This window comes from Carassius carassius, chromosome 20, assembly GCF_963082965.1.
Source record: "Carassius carassius chromosome 20, fCarCar2.1, whole genome shotgun sequence".
NCBI classification, from domain to species: Eukaryota; Metazoa; Chordata; class Actinopteri; order Cypriniformes; family Cyprinidae; genus Carassius; species Carassius carassius.
The window spans coordinates 28,355,016-28,379,528 of NC_081774.1; the positions used below are offsets into that span (position 1 = coordinate 28,355,016).

The following is a 24,513-nucleotide window of genomic DNA, read 5'->3' on the forward strand; positions in this document are numbered from 1 at the left end:
GTGAAGTGAATGACGTGTGGCGTCAGCTGTTATCAGCGCGAGCCACGTGTGCGTCGCGCTGGACCGGACCGTCCCGTCAGATCTGCCCCCTGCGAGCGCACAAGCACACGCATGACCTGACAGGACTCCAAAACACCCCCTCACACCTTACCCCCGCACACCCAGTGTTACTGAGCACTGAGCAAGGTTAGCAGACGAGGGAGTGAGGATTGAGAATGGAGGCAGTGCACGCAGACGAGTTCACGGTGGAGGCTGTGGAGAGGGTGAGTAGATGTGAGCTGCTGTGACTCAGAAACACAGTAACCCTCGACCATTTGTGTAAGACTTGACAAACGGTGACTAATAACGCAACGTTATAGCGTTTCACCAAACTCTTATATTAGGGAAATTGTAACCTATATTTTAGTTGCTGCAACTGTTCATCATTTAGTTTTTCACTAATTCAGTTCCTGGTATATTTGGGGTCTGAGTGAGCTTAGTAGCTCAATAAACATAGGTTAGTTAACGTCAAAGCATCAGGTTGAAATTTTAAAATTATTTTTTTAATATCATAAGTGCTTATTAAAAATGTCCTACATCGTAATAACACACAAAGTCCCCAGATATAGGATAAAACATGAAAAAACGCAATGTTAATATGGTTAAATATGGTTTAATGGTTTAATATGGAGATACACTACTATCAGTATGTATGTATTTATTTATGTGTTCCACACACACACACACACACAAACACTTCTAGGATGGAGACTTGTCAAAATACCTTTTTTCAATAAATAAATAAAACCTTTTTTTCGTCGTTTTTTTAGCCTGTTGGGCTTTGATTGGGCCAGATATTTTTTTCTATTATTATTTTGACACTTATATAAATAAGTGTGAGTAAAAAAAAAAAAAAGTATTAAAAAAGCAAATGAAATTGTATTATAGGGGTCGTATTGAAATAGAAAAAGTAAATTTTCAGAAGTATTTTTATATTATGTTTTAAGGCTTGAGTGGCAACTGACACCAGAATAGGGATTTAAAAGTACCTTTGTTTAAGAGTTAAAAGCCATGAACCAAACCACTCAACCAAGAGGTGAAAATCACAACATTACACAATCAAAACATTATCTGAAAATCTGACAATATACAAATTAATTACAAATAATAATAATAAATAAGGTACAAAAGAACTACAATCCTAGATTCATTGTGAACAATATAATTGAAATAACAATTATGCATAAATATAAAACTGTTTATTTAAAGATTTTGATGAGAAAGAGAGAGAGAAACCATTTATTTTACATTTATTAAGAAATATTCATATATGTATAACATAGGGAAAGAGCTCTTTTAAAAATATGGCTTCTCTGATTGGTGGCATTCTTTAATTGGTGAATTATGGGTAATGTAGTTGTTCAGCTGTTGAATATGATCATTTAAAAAATAATGCATGCTAATGGCTTTAACAGAAGTGTACCATAAGTGTAACTCATGATACTCTGTCTTACAAGGTCAATAAAGTAACATTAAAAATCAGTTCCCCAATGGAGTTTTACTTTTCCACTCATATGACTATATAAGGAAAATAAGATGACTGCAACACTGCATTGACCAATCAGAAGCCAGGACTAAACTATCAGTTTTATAACTGAATCTCGTGTTAAAAAGGAATTTTTTATATCATATGTCACACAGAACATTTCTGTCACTGCCTGGCATTTCATGAAGTGTGTGAATAACAGTTACTTTGTGCCCAGTTTCTCTGCCTTTCTGAAGAGACACTTAAGGGTGAGAATTATTGCTAACACTTGAGCTGAATGAAATGTGTGATATAGCCATACATTTTAACAAGCCATTTTTCTTTTCTTTAAAAACAGTTCAAAAAACTGCCAAGGTTTGTAGATGTAAACCTGAGCCGAGAGCTGTAATTTAATAGAAGCTCCATTCAGGGCTGCCTTTCATCTGGACAGTTCTGTCCACGAGGCCTCTATTCCTCCATATTCCCATAATTCCACTAACAGCTGAGAAAAAGCCACACAAGTTTGAAGGTGGTTGGCCTTGTGCATTTCAGAACAATAAAGCTTCTGTAAGTGGAAAGTAACTTGATATCTTCAGTAAGCTGTGCTAGTCTAATAATAACTGTCAGCATGTGGGGGATTTGGTGGCTGGTTTATGGTATGCTTCCCCATTGTGTGCTGTGATTTAAGCTACATCTTATCTATGCATTTTCAATGCTTTTTGGGGGAAAAGAATATGGTAATATTGATATGTACTATACAAGGCAAAAGTTTTTTTAACAGATTTTTGAACTGAGTCTCTTATGCTCACCAGGGTTTTCTATTTGAATGTAATTTAAAGCGTAATTAATTCCTGTGATGCAAAGCTGAATGTTCAGCATCATTCCTCCAGTCTTCAGTCACATGATCCTTCAAAAATCATTCTGATATACAGATTCTCTGCTCAAGAGACATTTATTATTATTATTATTATTATTGATGGAAAACAGTTTAAAAAAATTTAATTAATACTTTTTTTTCATTAATACTCCTTTATATGCATTAAATTAACCAAAAGTGACAGTAAATACATTTGTAAAGTTACAAAAGATAATTTTTATATCAAATAAATGCTATTTTTGTCATTTCTGTTCATAAAAGAAGCCTTGGTAAAAAGTGACCCTGGAGCACAAAAGCAGTCTTTAGTCGCTGGTGTATATTTGTAGCAATAGCCAAAAAAACATTGTATGGGTCAAAATGATAGATTTTTCTTTTATGCCAAAAATCATTAGGATATAAAGTAAAGATCATGCTCCAGGAATATATTTTGTAAATTTCCTACTGTAAATATATTAAAACTGCATTTTTATTAGTATACATCGCTAATGACTTAATTTGGACAACTTTAAAATCGATAGTTGTATCTCAGCCAAATATTGTCTGAACATTACAAATACATCATACATCGATGGGAAGCTTATTTATTCAGCTTTCAGTTGATGTATAAAACTCAATTTCGATAAATTGACTCTTATGACTGGGTTTGTGCTCCAGGGTCACAAATGTTACAACAGATTCAACAAAAATATTATATAACAAAAACTGTGATACTGAAGAACGTATTGGCTGCTGAAAAATTACAAATAAACGCATCCTTGGTGAGAGATCTTTTGTAACTTCATAAATGTAATGTGTTCATGTAAAATAAAATGATTAATTTCTAAATAAATAAATAAACTAAATGAACTTACCCAAACTCTATACACACACGCACACACACACACACACACACACACACACATATATATATATATATATATATATATATATATATATATATATATATATATATATATGAATTGTAGTGTGACAGGTTTCCACAAAATTATTAAGCAGTAACAATAACACTTTGAAGACTGGAGTAATGGGTTCTAAAAATTCAGCTTTGTCATCACAGAAATAAATTATATTTAAAAATAAATGAACATATTAATATAGAATAACTCATATTTAATAAAACTATATAAATCAGAATATTATTTTACTATATTTTGTGCTTTTTTCTCAAATGTTTCTAATAAATTAAGTATTGGTGAGCATAAGAGACTTAATGATATCACCCTTTTGAAAGTCGAGTAATTATAACCGAATCAGTCTTTGGTCTTTCCTAATGTTCTGTAGGCTCTTCAGCAGCTCTACTATGACCCTGATATGGAGCAGAAGAATGTGGCCCAGAAGTGGCTCACACAAGCCCAGGCATCACCACAAGCCTGGCACTTCTGCTGGGCTTTGCTCCGGCCAGACAAAGTAAGCAGCGGGTTCGACCACACCATGTACATTTCACTGCATTACATTGATTCGTCTTACTAATTTGGTTTCACATTAGGTTCCTGAGATCCAGTTCTTTGGGGCAAGCACATTGCATGCTAAAATCTCCCGTCACTGGTCCGAGCTCCCGCAGGGTCAGTTGGACTCGCTCCGCTCGCAGCTCATCGCCCAGGTCGGCCAGTTAGCATCGGGGTCTAAGATGGTGCTGACGAGGCTCTGTGTCGCTCTGGCCTCTTTGGTTCTTCACGTCTTACCCAAAACGTGGCCGACGGCAGTACCAGATCTTCTGTGTGCCTTCCAGACTGAAGAGAGTGTGACAGAAGCTGGCGGTCAAGCCCGATGCCTTGCGCTTCTAGAGCTCCTCTCGGTTCTGCCCGAGGAGCTGCAGAGCAGCAGGATCCCGGCCTCTCGCCGCTCACAGCTGAGGAGCGCTCTGGCTGTGGACTGGAGCTCGGTCTGCTCCCTGCTCCAGCATTTACTACAGCGGCCGGACGCACCCTCTCCAGTCAGAGAGCGTGTGCTGAGGTGTGTGTCCTCCTGGCTCACGCTGGACATCGCTTTAAAAGACAGCGAAGGGTTGCTGGAGAGCTGCTTCGCTCTGCTGAAGGAGTCTGAGATGTTTGACACAGCCGTAGAGACCATCGTCAGCATCATCTCACAGCCCGACTGTCAGAGGTGAGAGACAACAGCTGCTTGTACTGTTAAAACACGCATTAATAGTTCTGTCTGTTTCCTGAAGCATCAGATTATGTCCTTTTTCTTGCCAGACGTATTTGAATTGCATATGAAACTTCCATCCATTTGGATTACGCAGTCTTAACATAAACTAATAAAGAGGCATATTTGTCAGTAATACATTTAACATGTAAGGAACAGACAAGATTTCTAACTAACTGAATGTGTTTTAAATACAAAGAAACCAGGTTTAAATATAGGTTTCCAATTTGTTTCAATCGTATACATTTTCACGAATTTTTACTGAATATATTATTAACTGAATATTTTAACATATTTTAACCAAGTTCATGCCTTCTAACTGAATACATTTAGTTGTTTTCACAATGGATTCACAACTGATTTATGCTAATTTGCAGATTAAAACAAAATGCATTTTCAAATGGTTGTTTATATAAAATCAAAAAGACATAGAAATAATACAAAATAAACTATGCTATGATTTTTGAGTGCATTGATCTTACCTTTTTCATTTATGTATTACTGACAAATATGCATCACATTTTGTCATGTTTAATATACAGTACAGACCAAAAGTTTGGAAACATTACTATTTTTAATGTTTTTGAAAGAAGTTTCTTCTGCTCATCAAGCCTGCATTTATTTGATCAAAAATACAGAAAAAATGTAATATTGTGATATATTATTACAATTTAAAATAATTGTTTTTAAATGTATTATACTTTAAATTATAATTTATTTCTGTGATGCAAAGCTGAATTTTTAGGATCATTATCACATGATCCTTTAGAAATCATTCTAATATGATGATTCATTATCAAAGTTGGAAACAGTTCTGCTGCTTAATATTTTTTCAGAACATGTGATACTTTTTTAGGATACTTTGATGAATAAAAAGTAAAAAAAAAAAAAAAAAAAAAAGCTATGTTTTTAAAATATAAATATTTTGTAATACAATATACTCTACTGGTCAGTAATTTGGGGTCAGTAATTTTTTTTTCTTTCTTTTTTTTAAAAATAAAATCAATACTTTTAGTCAGCAAGGATGTGTTAAATTGATAAAAAGTGATAGTAAAGAAAATATATTATTAGAATATATATTATTAGAATTGTTTTTTTTATTTTGAATAAATGCAGTTCTTTTTAACCCTTTATTCATCAAATATATTAGACAGCAGAACTGTTTCCAACACTCATAATAAATCAGAATATTAGAAAGATTTCTAAATGATCATGTGATCAGAGGTGGGTAGTAACGAGTTACATTTACTTCGTTACATTTACTTGAGTAAATTTTTGGGGTAACTAATACTTTTTGGAGTATATTTAAAGATGGGTACTTTTACTCTTACTTGAGTAATTTTTTGGGGAAAAAACTGTACTTTTACTTCGTTACTGTGGGCCACGCTCCTCTCGTTACTTTATCTTAATGCAATAAATGTTATAAATGCTTCAGTTTGATCCAAACGCGACGTCTAGTCTCTGGGCAGTGAGCGATTCCCATTGACGAATTGTCACAGTGTCTGGGTTGTGTTCCCTGGGTTTCCACTAGGTGTCCTCCGGTTCCCACGGTGTGTATCATATTATCATTTCCTGTCTCCTTATTTGGTCACCTTCCTCCTTGTTTAGTTAATTGATTGTTCCCCACCTGTCTCCAGTTTCCCCATTATCCTTTTGTGTATTTATACCCGGTCTGTCTGAGTCTGTGTTACGTCCTTGTTTAATGTTGAGGTTATTTCATGTCCGTCATCTTGCCTTGCCTTGCCTTGCCTTGCCTTGCCTTGCCTTGCCTTGCCTTGCCTTCGTGTCTTGTATATTTGGATATTCTGGTTTTGACCCTGCCTGGACTGTTTACCCCTTTGGATTACCCTTTAAATAAATATCATACCCGCACTTGGTTCTATCTCCGTGCCTCATTGGATCCCTGCCGTGACACGAATGATTCATTCTTTTGAATCAATTCTGTTCAAAGGCTTGATCAAACCAGTTGGCTAACCAGTGAATTGGTTCGTGAATCAGTTTGAATGATTCGTTCAGTTCCCTGCCGCGTGCGCTGAGCGTTTGAAACAGTACCACTTCACTCAGAGTTGTAACGTTTAAGAACAGAAAGAGCGTTGAAGACGTGGCTGGATCTGCACTGAATTGAAAGCAAATCTGCAAAGGCTATTATTTGCTTGCGATGAAGATCTGTATTGGATGAACACCACTTGCACTGTCTACGGTTCAAAAGGTATAACTTGGGCTACACTCGATTACAGTACACGATACCACTATGACATTAGTTTGTTGTACGTGTAACTTATAATAGAGGGGAACCTAGTTGAATGCAGCTTCCAAAAGACAAAAAATAGCCGATTAATATTTTCTATATTTGATACAATCACACCGGCGTGAGAACTCGGCGTGAGGGTTTTTACAGCACTGCGCATTATAACCAATCACACAAGATTCTGTTGAGCTTATTAAAGCATTGGCCAATCAGAGGTGTTCCGAGGAGTCATCGCTGAAATGCCGGTGCTTCCTTCACTCGCTCGCTGACTGGAGACCTATTTCTGGCGATTTCTCTCTTCAGAAACAACAAACTGCAGATGTGTGTGTACGAATCTGTAAATAAGATATTGATTTCACAGTGTTAACAGTTTCAGTGATTTTAATGGGAGTTTCTGAGAGTGATTGAAATCTAGACTGTCAGTGAAAATGATCTTTGATAATGTAAATGTTATTTGCTCTCTCTCTGAACAATGAAAGATTAGTAGCAGTTTTTATATCACATTGACTTTCAATGTTAAATTCACATTTAATATAAAGTAAGTTGTATTAAAAATATTTTATGGCATGACACCTATATTACTTAAGTAAACAGACAGGTTTTTATAATAAATTACATAATGAGGCTACTTTGACCATTGCATATTATCATTATTAACAATTTTTGAAAAGTGAGAATCGAGATATTTCATTATATAGTTCATGCTTCTTGGAATGTTTCTAATAAAAATGAAAAAAATAAATAAAAATAATAATAATGCTTAATAATAATTTGCCAATATGCTGTGGCTGCTGTGTGTCACATGACGACCCCCCCCCCCCATGCCTAGACACAATTAATGATATTACCACAATATTTACGCTTGCAGAAATATACATTTGTTTACATTTTGCAGAACAGATGAAAGAAGATCCGTCAATGTGCATTTGGTTCGTTATGTTCAGATGTAACAGTGGTTATGTTAGGAGTTTTCACTCTTCTTTGTGTCAGAGGTTATTTATACATATATAAAACATACTTATATAATTTATTTCGTGATTCAAATCAGAATTTTCATCAGCTGTTGCTCCAGTTTTCAGAGTTATGATCCTTCAAAATATAAATCTAATATATTGATTTATTTCCAGTGCTGGAAACCGTTTTGCTGCTTAATATTTTTTTGGAACCTGTGAGATTTTGTTTAGGATTATTTGATGAATAGAAAGATAAAAAGAACATCATTGATAGTAAATCAACATATTGGAATGATTTCTGAAGGATTATGTGACATTGAAGACTGGAGTAAAGGCTGATGATATATATACTCACACACATACATTACATACATTTTATCTATATATCTAAATAAAAATAGGCTCAGTATATATGACCCAAAGTAACTAGTAACTAACTACTTGAGTAGATTTTTTATCCGATACTTTTTTACTCTTACTCAAGTAACTATTCAGACTAGTACTTTTACTTTTACTTGAGTAAATATTTCTAGAAGTACTTTTACTTTTACAGTACTTGAGTACAGTTTTTGGGTACTCTACCCACCTCTGCATGTGATAGACTGGATGTTACATGTGACACTGAAGGCTGGAGTAATGATGCTGAAAATTCTGCTTTGCATCACAGGAATAAATTACTTTTTTTAAGTATATTCAAATAGAAAACTATTATTTTAAGTTGTAATAATATTTCACAATATTACAGTTTTTTCTGTATTTTTGATCTAATAAATGCAGGCTTGATGAGCAGAAGAAACTTCTTTCAAAAACATTAAACATAGTAATGTTTCCAAACTTTTGGTCTGTACTGTATATTAAACTGTGTAATCCGAATGGATGGTAATTTTATGTATTTATTGCATTAAAATTGAATATATTAACTGAATATATTAAACATTTTAAAATATTCTGGAAAAATTTGCGTAGAACAACGAAGTATTTGCCAATGAATATTTTGCCTCCATAAATCCATAGTGTTATTAAAATTCAAAAACTTATAAGGTGATAATTATAATCATATTAAGGAACAATTACCGAAAAATTGGAAAAATTACAAATCTACACCTGTAGACTACATCATTACATAATAAAGAAACTTTAATAGAAACACATTAAAAAGCAGTCTGATAGTATTTAACATGACAGATGCTTATTCCTTTAAAAATGTGCCATAGAAAAAATAATTCAGACCACATCCCTGCAACTACTGTATGTTTTTCAAGAAATTAACTCATTTTATGCACAAACTAAACTATCTAATATCAAGTATTGGCTGATAATTTTAACTTCTACCGTATATGGGGTATCAGTGCTCTTGTTTCACAGAAGGTTGTGTATGAAATATTCATTTTTGTAGTCTGTGTGTTTGTGCGTGTGGAGGTTTGCAGACAGTCTGCTGAAGGTGGTTCCTCAGGTGCTGGATCTTCAGGAGCAGCTAAAGAAGGCGGTGCAGGATGGAGACATGGAGACGTCTCACGGAATCTGTCGCATTGCTGTAGCTCTGGGAGAAACCCACTGCAGGTTGGACATAATGATCTATATGCATCATCAATCTCCCATTAATAACAGTCTTATACGACCTCAGATGGCCTGGGTCCATAAGAAGACCAATTCATCATCTGACTGCCCTTGTCTGTTTGGTGAAAGCTCTTTTCAACTCCCCAGGACTCTTCTGGAGCAGGTGGATCACTGGCAGGGCTTTCAGGCTCTAGTGAGCATGATTATGTCCTGCACAGGTACACCTGGACACTATCCTGTGGATGAGACCTCCAGCTCGCTCACGCTCACATTCTGGTACACCCTACAGGTACAAGTCCACCTTTGAAAAATCACCCATGTTTGATGCCAACTGCTGTTGCATTGACTTAACTGGAGCAGATGTGAAGTCCTTTTGGCTGCTTGTTTCAGGACGATGTAACGTCATTGGATGCTGAGAGGCAGACACTCTATCTCCAAATCTACAGGCCTGTGTACTTCCAGCTGGTGGATGTTCTGCTGCAGAAGGCCTGTTTCCCCAGAGATGAGGAATATGCTGGGTGGTCCGCAGATGATAAAGAGCAGTTCAGGACCTACAGGTTAAACTTCATTTTTAAGAAGGAAGAAATACAACTGCATAGTTAAAACTGCTTAATTGTTTAATAATAACCCTTCATACATAGGGTTAATAATCAAGAAGAGGGAATAATATATATATATATATATATATTTATATATAAAAGCAATGAGAGACCAGATGTGTACAGTATAAATTATTTAAATAAAACTTTACACAGAATAGGTCAATAAGAACCCATAAAATAACTGTATACATTTTTTTAAACAGTTCTGTAGCACAAATAGTACATTTTTATAATTACATGATTTTTTTAAAGATACTTATATACAGAATAATTTATTTAAGAGTTCGTATAAAATTATATGTTTTAGATTTCTGCTTTCAAATTCTCATAAAATTGGCCCCATTGCCTTCTATTTTAAGTGCCTTTCCTTGAGATATATTTGGAATATAATTGAAAATATACAAAAATGTATTAAAATATATTGCTCTTGTAGACTTTAAAATATAAATATATTATGTAGGTTTTAGTTATTTATATTTCCTGATATGTTTGAATTTTTTTTATATGTATTTTATCTAAACATATCTCAACATTTTTGTATTGTCAAAAATATATATATACATTTAAAATCCATTTTTTAAGACTAGAAACTGATTTAACCCATGTATATTTTGTAACTTATCTTGGCATTTAAGGGTTTAAGCTAAATAAAGAACATTTGTAATATGAAAAATTATTTTTTAACAACTCTGTTTACAGTATGTTTATACTATATAACTTAAAAATCATCAGTTAATCTTTTTTTACAATGTGTTAAATTATACAGCAAAGGTTAATACTTAATATCAAGGGTTTGTTCATTGGCATTTCAAGGCTTAAAAAGAGCTGGATGTGCACACTTCTGCAAAATGTTTTTTTCTTCTTCTCCATTCAGTCTTCATTTATTTTTCATTTGCATCATAATGCAATAACAAGCATGTTTAATTGGATTTGAGGGTTGACATCTCGGATACTCTGATGTATGTGTATGAGCTGCTGGGCCCAGAGCTCCTCAGAAACCTGTATGATAAACTAGGCACGCTGCTGACGGACACAACACACCCCTCCTCATGGCAAGTCAGTCCTAATGTTTCACTGGCTTATAAACACGGTGTTTATGTCATGTATTCTGCTGAACATTATCTCTGTATCGTCTCCCTCTCTCCCGTGGAGGATATAGAGGCTCTGCTCTTTGGCTTTCAGTCCATTGCTGAGACAGTGGATGTCAGTTACTCAGATGTTATCCCAGGACTGATCGGTCTGATTCCTCTCATCACAGCAAACAATCTTCAGCTGGCTGAGACCATCATGTTCACCATAGGTACACAAATTAATTTCTAAACATAGCTTGCAAGTGTATTCTACAAATCAGGTCTTAAATGTCTTAATTCGGCCTTGAAAAGTCTTGAAAATTCATAAAGTAATCAAATGTTTCAGGTCCATTATCTTATTATCTTTAAGTAAAGATACCTTTACTTTTTACGTTTACTACATTTTGATCAATTTCTAATAAGACAAGACTTTTTATGTCATTTCGTTTCTCAAGTGAATGTATCTTAAGTCATTTTTCACTAGAAAACAAGAAAGCGACCTATTTTTATGTTAAACATTGTTTCTAATTGAATTTGTATTTTCAAACTTTGAAGCATTGTTAATGCAAGGCATTTACATTAAGTGACCGCGCTGATGTATTGTTTTCTAAATCAGTAGGCTACACATTCAGACCATAAATCAACAGATTTTACAGTGAAGATCTATGTTTCACATTTCTAATGCATGAGGTACCATAAACTATTAGAAATTAACTTTAACCAGAATGTATAAACAATGCTGTTAATGGATTGTGTTCATTGTTAGTTCAATTTGACTATTGTTACAAGTGATTTCACTGACTGCTCTCCTGGTGTCTTGCAGGCTCTTTGGCCGAGTGGTTGGCCGATCATTCGCTCATGTTGGCGAATGTGCTTCCTGTGGTGTTGCATGGTCTGTCCAAGCCGGATCTGTCCGTGGCTTGTGTCTCTGCTCTGAAGAGAATCTGTCGAGAGTGTCGACACGACCTCCACCTTCACACCAGTGATATCATGGCCGTCTCACAGGTTGACTACAGTTGCATCAAAACATTATCAGTGTGTACGTAATATAGAAATCTCATGGTGGTCTTTTTGGTCTCAGGCGGTGCTTGTCAAAGACATCCATAAAGTAAGTCTGATCCATTTGTTTGCTTAGTTTTGGTAACACTAACTGTAACTTACACTAGTAAAAAAAAAAAAAAAACATTTGTTTAATGCTTTTAACCCCCCTAAGCTTTCCACAAAGAGTCCCACCTTGGCTATTAATGGTCATTTTAACTGGGGAGACAGTAAGAGTGTAGCTTTTTTTAATGAAATGATGTAACACTAATTTCCTTGATGTAGTAACATCAAGCAACACTAATAATTTAACGAAAAATGACAATTCTGCCACCATTTACTCATACTCAAGTTCTGCTAAACTTGTTATGAACCTGATTTTTTTTAATAACATTGGTAACCAATGAGTTGAAGGTAATCTCTGACTTCCATTGGATTGAAAAAGGCAATGGAAGTCAATGTTTGGTAGTCAAACTTATGGAAGTTCACTAAAGTAAAAATCTACACTTCCATAAAATTAAACCAAGTAGCATTTATTTGGGCATGCATCATGTCATGGCAATAATGGCCAGTATATGTAGTATGCATTTATACAATTATGTATGTTTTTTTATCACTTTGAGTGTAATTTTCACAGTAATGCTTACAGTATTAGACTCCCGGTGATTTCAGTTTTTCTGTCTGTGTAAGAGTGTGTATGTGTTACATTTTTTACATTGAATGTTTTATCATTTTAGCCCTTAGTTTTTGTGTTTGTTTGTTCAACATTGTGGCACTTTTCTTTTGTATTACAGTCTTTCCCATGATTGCTAAATTTTGATAGAGAACAGCATAGGTTTATTAATTACAGCATGTTACAGCTTAGGTTAGATTAATTAAACATTAATTAAACTGGATTGTTTTTACTCAGATTGAGAAAACCATTGAAACAATGAAATCAGGCAAAATTTTAAAACCATATAAGGGTTAATTCAGTTCAATTCAAGTTTATTTGTATAGTGCTTTTTACGATACAGAAAACTTTTAAGTTTCTACAGAGAACACTAGTCAATTTTTACTTTTTAGTTTGTACTGTATATTTTTCATCTGTATTCATGTGAATGGACCGGACATGAACTGCTGATCATGCTTAGTAGCCACAGTAGAACTGACAGAAAGTCTCCTGTACAGAGTCCTCAGTGTATGTGGATCATGCAGGCTCTGGGGTTCCTGCTCTCAGCCCTGCCCCGTGATGAGATTCTGGGGAAGCTGCTCTCTCTGGTCACCCCTCACATCCAGCAGCTGGAGAAACTGGCCAGTGAGCCGGTGAGGAGCATGCCGAATTCAAAACCTGTGAAGAAAATCTATTTGTATAGTACACAATGAATATAGTTCCAGAGAGCAGACCTTTTTCATTCCGTACCTGAATTTGGTGAAATAAGAATACTCTCTTTTACCTTTCTATGCAGCCCAGTTCTGCTAATAAGCTTCCTGTTGTCCACATCCTCGGCCTGCTGTCCAATCTCTTCTCTACATTTGACCTAAACAAGCAAAGCCAAAGATTGGAGGTCATGAGGCCTGTCCAAACACAGCCACACAACGACAACCCGGTATGACAGCCCATCGAGACTCAAACTCCAGTCAGCTATTATTGATCAGATGAGACCCAACTGCTGTTCTGGGCATTTCTCAGGTGGTGGTGGTCCTGCAGCAGGCATTCCCTCTGATCCAGACCATTCTCAGCAAGTGGCTCAATGAACCAGACGTGGTCGAGGTCAGTGTTCGTGGACGTGTGTGTGTGTGTGTGTGGGAGTATATGAATGATTGGCTTTTCTCTCGCCCCATCTCAGGCGGTGTGTGCTGTCTTTGAGAAATCTCTGAAGACCCTTCTCCATGACTTCGCACCACTGGTGACCCAACTCTGTGAGCTCATTGGTCAGATGTTCGGCGCTTACCCACAAGCCTCGGCTTTAGACCTCACACGACAAGTAATGACATAATGTGTAATTAGCTTGATGATAAGACAAGTGTTGTATATTCTTTTCATGTTTCCCTCTAGTTAGTTCACATTTTTGGCTGTGAGAAGGATCTCTTTTCTCCAATCCTTGCTCTGTTGGAGCTGATTACCAACATCACCATGTCCATTTTTCATCTGGGTAAGAGATTAGAATGAGTTGCCATCAACATATCAACAATGAACTCTATCAGGGTCTGAATTTAAAGTGATAAGTCGATTCAAATTCTTAGCAAAAGTGCATTAAGGGGATAGTTATCTCCAGATGAAAAATCATTTTCATTTACTCACCCTCCTATCGTTTCAGCCCCGTATGATTTGTTTCTTGGAACATATTTTGAAAAAGTGTTTTTTGTCTGTACAAAGAAAATCAATGGTGTCTTGTGTTGTTTTGGACATTGTTTGGACAGAAAGAGTTGAACGATATTCCACAGAAGTAGGAAAGTCATATGAAGATGAGAAACTGATGACAGAATATTCATTTTTAAAGTTATATTAAGTAACGTTTTCCACGTTTTTATCGTTAAATGAATAGTACTTTTGACAAATATTATTAAAATGTGTAGATGAGTGGCCTACAGAAAGCATTCTGGCTACAATGTTGAGGTCATGTGATCAGCATTATATTACTAATGCTATTCATTTCATCACAGTAATCAAACTCTTTTGTTGGGTAATGAAACCAATAAAAATACCTTTAACATGCACAATTTGGCAAGCTATGATATTAATGCTCGACTTTAAATGTTGTTGTAGGCTCCAGAGATCATCCAGATGTGGTGGAGTCATTCATGCAGCTTCACGCTCAGGTCTGTGGTTTATTTTTGCAGACTTTAGATTCTAATTTACATAATATGCATACATTTGGGTATATTTCATTGTTAAAAAAACAACCTCTTTGCATTGTTTTTACCACGTACAGAGGTTTCTCATTTTCCTTTTTTTTGGGGGGTAATATTTTATCTGATGTCTGCAGGTTTTGAGAAGAAAGGCTGACCTTTATCTTTCAGACCGTCTTGATATCAAAGCTGTTTTCTACTGTGGTGAGCATCAGTATTAACAGCCACAACATTCATTTATTCATCCATTAATTAGCTGTCTATGTCTATGTAGGAATCTTGTCGTTCAAATTTCCTGAGACTCCAACACTGAAAGCAACTTGTCTGCTATTTGTAAGTATAACACTGGACATGTTCCCAGAAGTGGTTCATCTTCACAGACAGCTGTAGTTGAACATAGAGCCCAAATACAAGCACTTGTACTGGAATAAACTCCTTCTGTACCTTTAATTCTTGTAATGTTGAGTACTTTGTGAGTACTGTATACTCCATGATTTGCTCTCTTGATGCTCCTGCACAGACGGAGCTGATCTCTCATTGTGAGGAGATACCTGCTGTGAGGGAGGTGCTACAGGAGGATGGCAAGCTGCTCCTTCAGACCCTACTCGAGGTCAGAGATTTCCACATGAGTACTGTTTTCATCAGCAGTTCAGACAGACTCTCTGTGCAATTCATATTGTTACACCAATAGGTGGCGACAAGTGGCCTTTATCAGTGAGTCATTGAATGATGTACTCAACCTGTTCATTCAAATACTTATTCGATTCATACAAACATTAATTCATTCACACACGATGGAAACAATAACTGTTTTTATGAGTGAGTCATTGAATCATTCACTCAGCTTATTCATTCAAAAATACTTATATAGGCAGCAATGAAACAAGTGATCAAGTCCCTGAAAAAAAATACTGATTAATGTAGGAATAAAAACACCTCTACTGTTTCTTGGAGGCCAGAAAACAATATTATTTTATTTCCAAGTAATTTCATTGGCAGTGCAAAAATGTCTAAAATTAACCCACCAACCTGAAATATATCAATTCAGTCCATTATCTTAAAAATCACTTGTGTAAATTGAGTGTAAAATAATTGATGGCAGTGTTTTAGGAACATTTACTTCATACAGGTATATGCAGTTATAAGATACTAGATATATATTGAGCATGTAAGGACGGATATCATTATGAATGCAGGCCATTGGGGGTCAGTCTCCACGCAGTCTGGCGGAGCACTTTGCAGAAGTCTTGTTCTCAGTGAGTCGTAACTGTCCCAGCATGCTGTCTGTGTGGCTTAGAGAGGCTCTTCTGCCCCCTGGCTTCCCCAGCTCACATCTCACCACTGAGCACAAAGAACACTTCTGCCAGCAGATCCTCAGGTAGAGCCATGACATTAACACCAGAACACCACCCAGGAACTCTGCACTTTATACACATTTGTTTCTTCTTTTCAACTGTTCACACAGGGAACAAGTGAGTAAGCGACGGATGAAGGACATTGTGAAAGAGTTTGCTTTGTTGAGTCGAGGACTACAAGGTACCGAGTGTGCAGCGAACTACTAAACACTCTCCAAACAAGATCCAGAGTGGAGTCGTCATTGCTTTAGTAATGTGGGGTCAAAAGATCCAGTGCACTGTTTTGAATACAATCTAGCCATATTGTTAACGGGTTATGATTAGTGCTGTCAAACGATTAATCGCGATTAATAAAATAAAAGTTTTTGTTTGCATTATATATGTTTTCTGTGTATATTTATTAAGTATATATAAATACACACACGCACATACAGTATATATTTTGAAAATATTTACATTTATTTACTATGTCTATATTTATATAATTTATATTAGAAATATATATATTTTTATATATAAACAACCTATTTTTCTTAAATATATACATGCATGTGTTTATTTATATATACCTGATAAAATATACAGAACACATACTGTACATATATCATGTTAACAACTTTTATTTTGGATACGATTAATCGCGGTTTGACAGCACTAGTTATGATTGAAAAAGCAACCTGAATGATTGAAATAATTGGATATTATTTTTGTTATCTTATCAAATCAAAACAGCACCGATTTCACCCCCCCCCCCCCCCCCCCCCCAAAAAAAAATATTATTATTATTAAAACAAAACATCCTTAAACAAGATACATTTAATCATGACTTGTTTTCAAAGAATATATTTCTATTTTTTCTTATTTATTTTAGGATATACCTTGCTAAACATTAGTTAGGTTATGCAAGGTTACATGATTATGCAAATCTTATACATTTGTAGATTTTTATGATTGGTGGTCTTTCTGTTTCTGTGGAAACCCGTGGAGCTTTGCAAGCGGTTTTGTGTTTTTTCAGTGAAACTTTAAACTTTTACATCTTGAATACATCTCATATTTAAAATAAAAAATGTTTGAAAGTTAGCTTTGCAATGATTGTTTTGTTGTTGTTTTTGAAATAAGTCCCTTACGCTCACTAAGGTTGAATTTATTTGATCAAAATGCAGTAGAACATGAAATATTCTTATAATATAAATAGCTGTTTTCTTTTTTAAATATATTTTAAAATGTCATTTATTCTTGTGCCGGTAAAGCTGACTTTTCAGCATCATTACTCCAGTCTTGAGTGTCACATGAACCTTCAGAAATCATTCTAATATGCTGATTTGATACGTTTATTATTATCAGTGTTGAAAATAGTTTTTTTTTTGTAATTTTGGAAGAACAGCATTTGTTTAAAAACAGAAAGCTATTGTAACATCAAAACCTTTGATCAATTTAATGCATCCTTGATGAATAAAAGTATTCCTTTGTTTAAAAAAAAATATTTTGTCTGTTTGTCATAAAAAATGGCAGGTTTAGTGTTAAGTGTATTTATTTCTCACGGATATCATGATCTGTTTTGATGCACACATATAAAATCTTGAAATTTCCATAACAAGCCATTTCATTTTAACCTCATGACTTACAGTCATTATAATGACAATATAGGTCATATAAGTTCATTTCTCTATTAATACTTCTACTTATACGATAGCACATCTGTTTGGACATCCACAATGTACAATAACAAGAAGAACGGACTGAATCTTAACATAAACAACGAGCCCTCACTCAGTTTCACAAGATAAAACAGAAATCTACGGAGTAAAAAAGTGAGAGGGAAGGAAGTGCTGGGGTCTCTCTGTCCGAGGGTCTAGAGTTGATGCATGAGTTCAAGGCTTTCATTTGTTCACGTGATCGGATGGATTGCTCTGTGAATTACCGTATCCTGGTGAACAGGTTCAACACTGATTTGGATTCCTGGAGACAGAAGAAAGAGGTAAGGGTGAGATGCAGCACAAGCTGCACGTCCAAATATAAGACTTCATCCTGACCTTGGTGCAGCGTGTTTTGCTGAAGACATTCCAGAACCTCAGCGTCTCGTCTCCTGCTCCTGTTACGATGGCCTCGCCATCTGGAGACACCGCCTGGACACAACCAGACACATCCTCAGCATACACTCACTTCTCATGTGTTTCTTCACATTATTCAATTACACGTCGAAGATTTGATAACTCTTTGTCTTTGCCGGTCATTTGTACTTAATTAAAAATCAGATCCAGAGACAACTATACCTTCTGGATAATCTGCCAGTTTACATCATCCACAGTGTCTCTATAGAGTGAGCTTTCATATTGGTACAATTGGAAAATGTTATTCATTTTGATAAAACATTAAACTAAGTGTCCGTATTTTTGTGGGTTTCATATGGACTGTATGAAGGGTGCTTCTTCATTAGGCTAGAAAAAAAATGTATGAATCCTTTGTTTTGAATCAGAGCTTTGGAGCTTCTATCAAACTTGGCATGTCATGTGACTTTAGAGATGGATTCATAGCATCACACTGTTTTGAACTTTGGTTTCGAAACATTGAAAAATGTTGAGGGTTCTCCATTAGATTTGGTGAACCCTTAAACAAGTGTCTTAAGGTTTTTAACTGATCTCAGGTTAGTTTTATGATGCAGGATCATTTCATTTTGATTTAATGAATTTTCTAACTTTTTTGTAACCATATTGCTTTTAATTTCCCAATTCGCCAAGCCTTGCCTTATAACAAATTATTTGTACTCATTATTTTGTATGTAATTATTTGTAGAATATATTTAATAGGTTACACTTTGAGAACATTTGTAATCAGTGCATTTGCAAGCTTTTCGAAACAGTGAATCGTTTTATGAAGAAACTGTTTCAGTTGATTCAGAGCTTCAAAAAGCTTCATTTCTCCCATCACTGGGAACGTGGATTTTACAACTGTCTATTCAGGAAGTTTAATGGCTCTATAAATATCACGTAGTGTGACCATTGAGTAAAAAAATAATAACAAATATTACTTTACCTTGAATGCATGAGTGTCCACAACTTTATAAGCTTTTGAATTTTAATTCAGAAACTACGAACAAGCTCGTCATCACAAAGTGTAGAAGTCATGGTTTGTATAAACTGCAGTATTTTTGTAAAAACTCTTACCAAGTAGAGCACTCGGTATGAATGTCCTGTGAGCTTGGCCACCTGCGTGAGTGAGGGGTATTTCCACACCAGGATCTGGTTCTGGGAGTAGCCGTGTGTGCTGACCTGGTGGACATCAATGGTGTAAGTCAGTACGGGAAAAAGCATTGGATCTGACTGTGAGTGTAGGTGCTTGTCTTACCAGCTCGTTGGCGTGTTTGGACCAGGCCAGGTTGCAGACCTGTGAGCCGGTGTCAGTACTCTGTAACGCCTGTCCGGTCAGAGTGTTCCAGAAGCGAAGGCAGCGGTCCGCCGTTCCCCCTCCGGAGGCCAGCAGGCCGTGCTGGTGAGGAGACCAGGCGATGGCCTTCACAGCGGCCAGATGATCGCTGTACTGCTGAACGGGGAGCAGACTGGAGCTGTTCCACACCAGCAACTAACAGCAGCAGAGGAAAACACAGCGGGACTGTCATGCTATTTAGACCACATCTGAATTAGTTTGTTTTGCACTCATGCTGAAGTAAAACAAGACATGTGGACTTAATTGCGTTCTTATCAACAAAACGGAAATCATCTGTGTACGTTCTGTTCATTCATTTTTTAATAATGCAGAAAACAGAAAGATATATTTCAACTGCAGACAGACGTTCCACATGTGGAAATGAAATATTCAAGCTGTTTATACTTTTTCTACACCTGAACAGTCAGCTTTCCAATTGGTATACTTGGGCAATATTAACTGTTAAAAGTGTCCACAATAACAAGAAAATCATGTACTGGAGTGGTGTGGATTAGCTTCGGATTATTGTGATGTTTTTATCAGTTTGTTTGGACTCTCATTCCGACGGCACCCATTCAATTCAATATTAAATCACAAAAAGACTGAATGCAACATACACAGACCATGTGCTCAGCCAACTGAAAGGGATTGTTCATTTCTTCTGCTAATCAGATCATCCCGTTTATATGACGCTCTAACCTTGTTATCGTTCCCTCCAGAGGCGAGGTGCTGGTGGTCAGGTGACCACTTGAGGCCGCACACTTCCTGCCTGTGGCCCTGCAGGCGTCTCTCCACAGGAGGAGGCGTCCTCACGTCCCGCTGCAGAATCACTCTGTCCCGGCTGCCCGACGACAGCTGCTCTCCGTTCCACGCAAGCGCTCCTGAACGAGAGCAGAGAAGGTGAGACTCAAACTGTTATATGAAGATGATTTGTTCTTGATGAAGAGTTTAAAAGGCTTAACTGCTCAGAGAGAGATTTAAACCAGCAGACATTTCAAGTGAGTGATTTTAGCGTGACACCAACCTACGCGTGCTGAATGTCCCTCCAAACTGGTCAGCTTCCTCCCTCCAGCTGCGTCCCAAATCTGGACAAATCCTTTATGGGTCCCTACAGCCACCAAACTTCCCTGAATGAACAACAACGAAGAAAATATTACCCTGAACAACCACAAATACAAACACAAATCAGAAATACTGATCTAAATAAGAGGTTTGAGCTGACCCTCTCATTCCAGCACACTGATGTAACAGAGTCACCGTCCACTGATAAGTCACACAACCGCGTCACCTGTATAGGTTCACAAGGGTAAAATGAAGCGCTCAATCACATCTGTAGCTGTTTGTCCTTCTAGTTTGTCTCTTACCTGACTGGTACAGGCACTCCACAGGTAAACACAGGCCCCCAAACCAACACTCAAGAGATTTCCAGCGGACCAGTCCACCTGTTCACAAACGATTTCAATCAAATTACACTGCAAATGTTAACATCATTTGTATAAAAGTAATGCATATTTAATCAATTATATTATATGTGACCCTGGAGCACAAAAACAGGCATAAGTAGTACAGATATATTTGTAGCAATAGCCAACACTACATTAAAAAGGGTCAAAATTATCCATTTTTCTTTTAGGCCAAAAATCATTAGGATATCAGGTAAACATCATGTTCCAAGAAGATATTTATTACATTTCCTACCGCATATATATCAAAACCTAATTTTTGATTAGTAATATGCATTGCTAAGAACTTCATTTGTAAAGCCTTAAAGGCGATTTTCTCAATATTTCAATTATTTTGCATCCTCAGATTTCATGTGTGTAAAAATGTAGACGTGCACAAATATTTGTAATTGAAGTGTACCAGGTTGAGGTAGAAGTCATCCTGCAACTCTGGGGCATCAAGAACCTTGAATGGGATCTTGGAAATCTTGCGTGCTGGCTTTCGGGGTGAACGCAATAGTTTGTGACTGCAGATGCAAAAAAAAAAAAAAAAGACGAATTATATATGGATACAATTAATAATGTATAAAAATGTCATGTTGTTTTTAATGTGCTAAAAGAAAAAGAAAAACTTAATCAGTATTTCATTATTTTTGTATGGAGACCTGCACACAATCTGCAGGAGAAAGAAATAGGTATTAATAACTAATTTGTGGCCACATTTTATTAATCAGTTCCGTCATTTTCATTCAATCATGTCCACGTTATACTGATTTGTTCTCTTGATTTAATTTTTTATTTCTCTTTCAATATCTTTTTCTTTGCATGTCATGTATGGGGCTCTGTATTTTGGTCTTCTTTTATAATAACAAAATATCTGTTTTTGTCAAAATTATTAAGAAAGATAAGCTTATTTCTGTAACACTTTAGTAAAGGGACCAATTCTCACTATTAACTAGTTGCTTATTAGCATACCTATTATTAAGATATTGGCTGTTTATTAGTATTATAAAGCACATATTCTGCATGACCAAATTCTACGTCTCTAATCCTACCTAATACCTAAAGTTAACAACTATCTTACTAACTTTTAATAAGCAGCAAATTAGGAGTTTATCGAGGCAAAAGTCGTAGTTAATTGTTAGTTAATGGCGAGAATTGGACCTTAAAATAAAGTGTGACCCAAAACAAGTAAATTTATCATGTTTGATAAAGATGTTTTGCAGTGCACACAATAAATTAACCAATGATCAATTCTGTTTTGAATTCATGCAGAGATACCAGAGAACACGATACCTTTTGTTACTGAGAGGAGAGAGGGAATAGGGAGAGATTTCATTGTCAAAAGGCACTCTCTTTGTGTGGATGGTGTACTGAGAGACAAGAAAAACAAGAGTCTAATACAATATAATGAACTACAGAAACGTTTCTCCAGGAGCTTGTTATATGAGATGGATGTGTTGGATGTGTTGAGTGGACTCACCCTGAAGAGGCTGTGTGTGTCCTGTGTGAGGAGGGCGTTACGACGGTCATCTGTGTGTGGATCAGGCACGGTTTCGATTCCTGCTCCCAACAGCTCGTTCCTTAGCAGTGCAGCGTACGCCACAGCATCTGAAAAAAATTTGTTTTATTATACTTTTTATTTTAATATTAATATCTTTTGACCCCAAACGTTTGAATGATGGTGTATGAAGTTACAGAATCGTTCTATTTCAGATAAATGCTGTTCTTTTGAACTTTCTATTCATCAAAAACCCACAAAAAAAATTATGCACTACTATTTCTGAAGGATCACGTGACACTGAAGACACTGAAGACTGGAGTAATGATGCTGAAAATTCAGCTGTGATCACAGGAATACATTACATTTTAAAACATTTTCAAATAGTTATATTAAATCGCAAAATATTAATGTTTTTGTTGTATTTGGAACAAATAAACAGCCTTAGTGAGCAAAAGAGGCTCCTTTTAAAAACATAAATAAAAACAAAAATGTACATATAAATAAAATTATCAAAATGATCAAAAGTTAGAGTAAACACTTTTATATTGTTAAAACAATTTTGTTTCAAATCTATGCTGCTCTTCTGAATTTCTATTTTTGAAAGAATCCTAGCAACCCTGAACTTTTGAATGGTAGTGTTTGTATATTTATCTGTGGGAAAATTGAGGGCATTTACAAGCAGATGCAGAATGACTTCACCTTTTCCCGTGTCTGTACTGGCATCTTTCGCCCGCTGATTCTGATTGGGTAACCAACAGTTCTCCTGCAAACAAACATATAAATATCATGTGAAGTGACATTAATCTATCATTCTTCTTTACAATGGATGAGTGTAAACACTTCAGGTGAATGGTAACTCACATTGGCATAGTGGAAGTTTATGCTCCAGTTGCTGCCAGCACGTGTGGGGATGAACCTGTCTCCTAATTTCACAGTAACCGGACTGCACGCTGCATACCCTGACTGCACACACACACCATCAACATGTGCAATATTTACATTTCTGCCTCTCTAAAGAGATAGTCCACCCAAAAATGAAACTTCTGTCATCATTTACTCATGTCATTGTAAACCTGCATGACTTTTCTCCTTCTGTTGAACACAAAAGATGATATTTTGAAGAATGTTGGTAACCAAACACTTATGGTTCCCATTTACTTCCATAGTATTTTTTTGACTTAAAAACATTCTTCAAAATATCTTCTTTTGTGTTCAACAGAAGGAGAAAAGTCATGCAGGTTTGAAACAACTTGAACTAGATAATAGTATATAACTGTGATTTATAACGAGTTGATTTTTTTTACAATTATTAGCTAATACATTAGATAATAAATGTTAATCTAATCATTCAAATTAAAATTGTATGTCAATGAACTGCTGGCACTGACATGTTTGACACAAGAATGTGTTTACTGTACTGTACAGTGGGGCTCAAAAGTTTGGGAAACCCTTGCAAAATCTGTGAAAATGTGAATAATTAAAAAAAATAATAAGAGAGATCATACTAAATGCATGTTATTTTGTATTTAGTACTGTCATTACTAAAGAGTTGGGGGGTGAAAACTTTTGAACACAATTTTTTTTTATTTTGTTGACATATAATTTTTTTCCATTTAGTTCTGCCCTTCATAAGCATTAAGGACAATTTACCTTGATCTTCAAATTCCAAAAGTTTTCACCCCCAGCTTTTAATGCATCGTTTCCTTCTGGAGCATTAGTGAACGTTTGAACCTATTTTAATAGTTGTGTTTGAGTCCCTCAATTGGCCTCAGTGTGAAAAGATGGATCTCAAAACCATACAGTCACTGCTGGAAAGGGTTCAAATATGCAAAGATGCTGGAAAACTGAAGAATCTGCAGGACCTTAAAGATGTTTCTGAAGAACAGAGCTCAGTTTAACTGTTCAGAACAAACAAGGGACTCATGCACAACCATCACAAAACAGAAAGACAGTCGTGGATCAT

At 35.8% G+C, this 24,513-nt stretch overlaps 2 protein-coding genes across 3 annotated transcripts; one reads left to right on the top strand and one right to left on the bottom strand.

Annotated features, from left to right (window-relative positions):
• The first annotated feature begins 62 nt into the window (after positions 1 to 62).
• Positions 63 to 16,558, top strand: ipo13a (importin 13a). Of its 2 annotated transcripts, none has more exons than XM_059502387.1 (21): positions 63 to 263; positions 3,663 to 3,788; positions 3,868 to 4,484; positions 9,147 to 9,287; positions 9,432 to 9,573; positions 9,675 to 9,841; positions 10,822 to 10,942; positions 11,039 to 11,186; positions 11,780 to 11,961; positions 12,038 to 12,064; positions 13,165 to 13,299; positions 13,443 to 13,583; positions 13,667 to 13,747; positions 13,824 to 13,961; positions 14,033 to 14,129; positions 14,744 to 14,796; positions 14,964 to 15,030; positions 15,101 to 15,159; positions 15,347 to 15,436; positions 16,023 to 16,204; positions 16,292 to 16,558. In XM_059502387.1, exons 1-21 carry the CDS (start codon positions 216 to 218, stop codon positions 16,386 to 16,388), a joined length of 2,859 nt encoding a protein of 952 aa, XP_059358370.1. In that variant the 5' UTR covers positions 63 to 215; the 3' UTR covers positions 16,389 to 16,558. The 2 variants fall into 2 exon arrangements, with proteins under 2 accessions (XP_059358370.1, XP_059358371.1); XM_059502388.1 differs by having other exon boundaries at positions 13,192 to 13,299.
• Positions 16,559 to 18,016: 1,458 nt separating this feature from the next.
• On the bottom strand, positions 18,017 to 23,714 carry fzr1b (fizzy/cell division cycle 20 related 1b). The gene is made up of 14 exons (XM_059501013.1): positions 23,709 to 23,714; positions 23,412 to 23,513; positions 23,250 to 23,313; positions 22,530 to 22,657; positions 22,343 to 22,419; positions 21,468 to 21,573; positions 20,969 to 21,046; positions 20,827 to 20,892; positions 20,629 to 20,731; positions 20,304 to 20,485; positions 19,527 to 19,760; positions 19,346 to 19,450; positions 18,215 to 18,307; positions 18,017 to 18,140 (listed from the first exon to the last, which is right to left on the bottom strand). The coding sequence occupies exons 1-14, from the start codon at positions 23,712 to 23,714 to the stop codon at positions 18,099 to 18,101; spliced, it is 1,386 nt and encodes a 461-aa protein (XP_059356996.1). The 3' UTR covers positions 18,017 to 18,098.
• Positions 23,715 to 24,513: the final 799 nt, after the last annotated feature.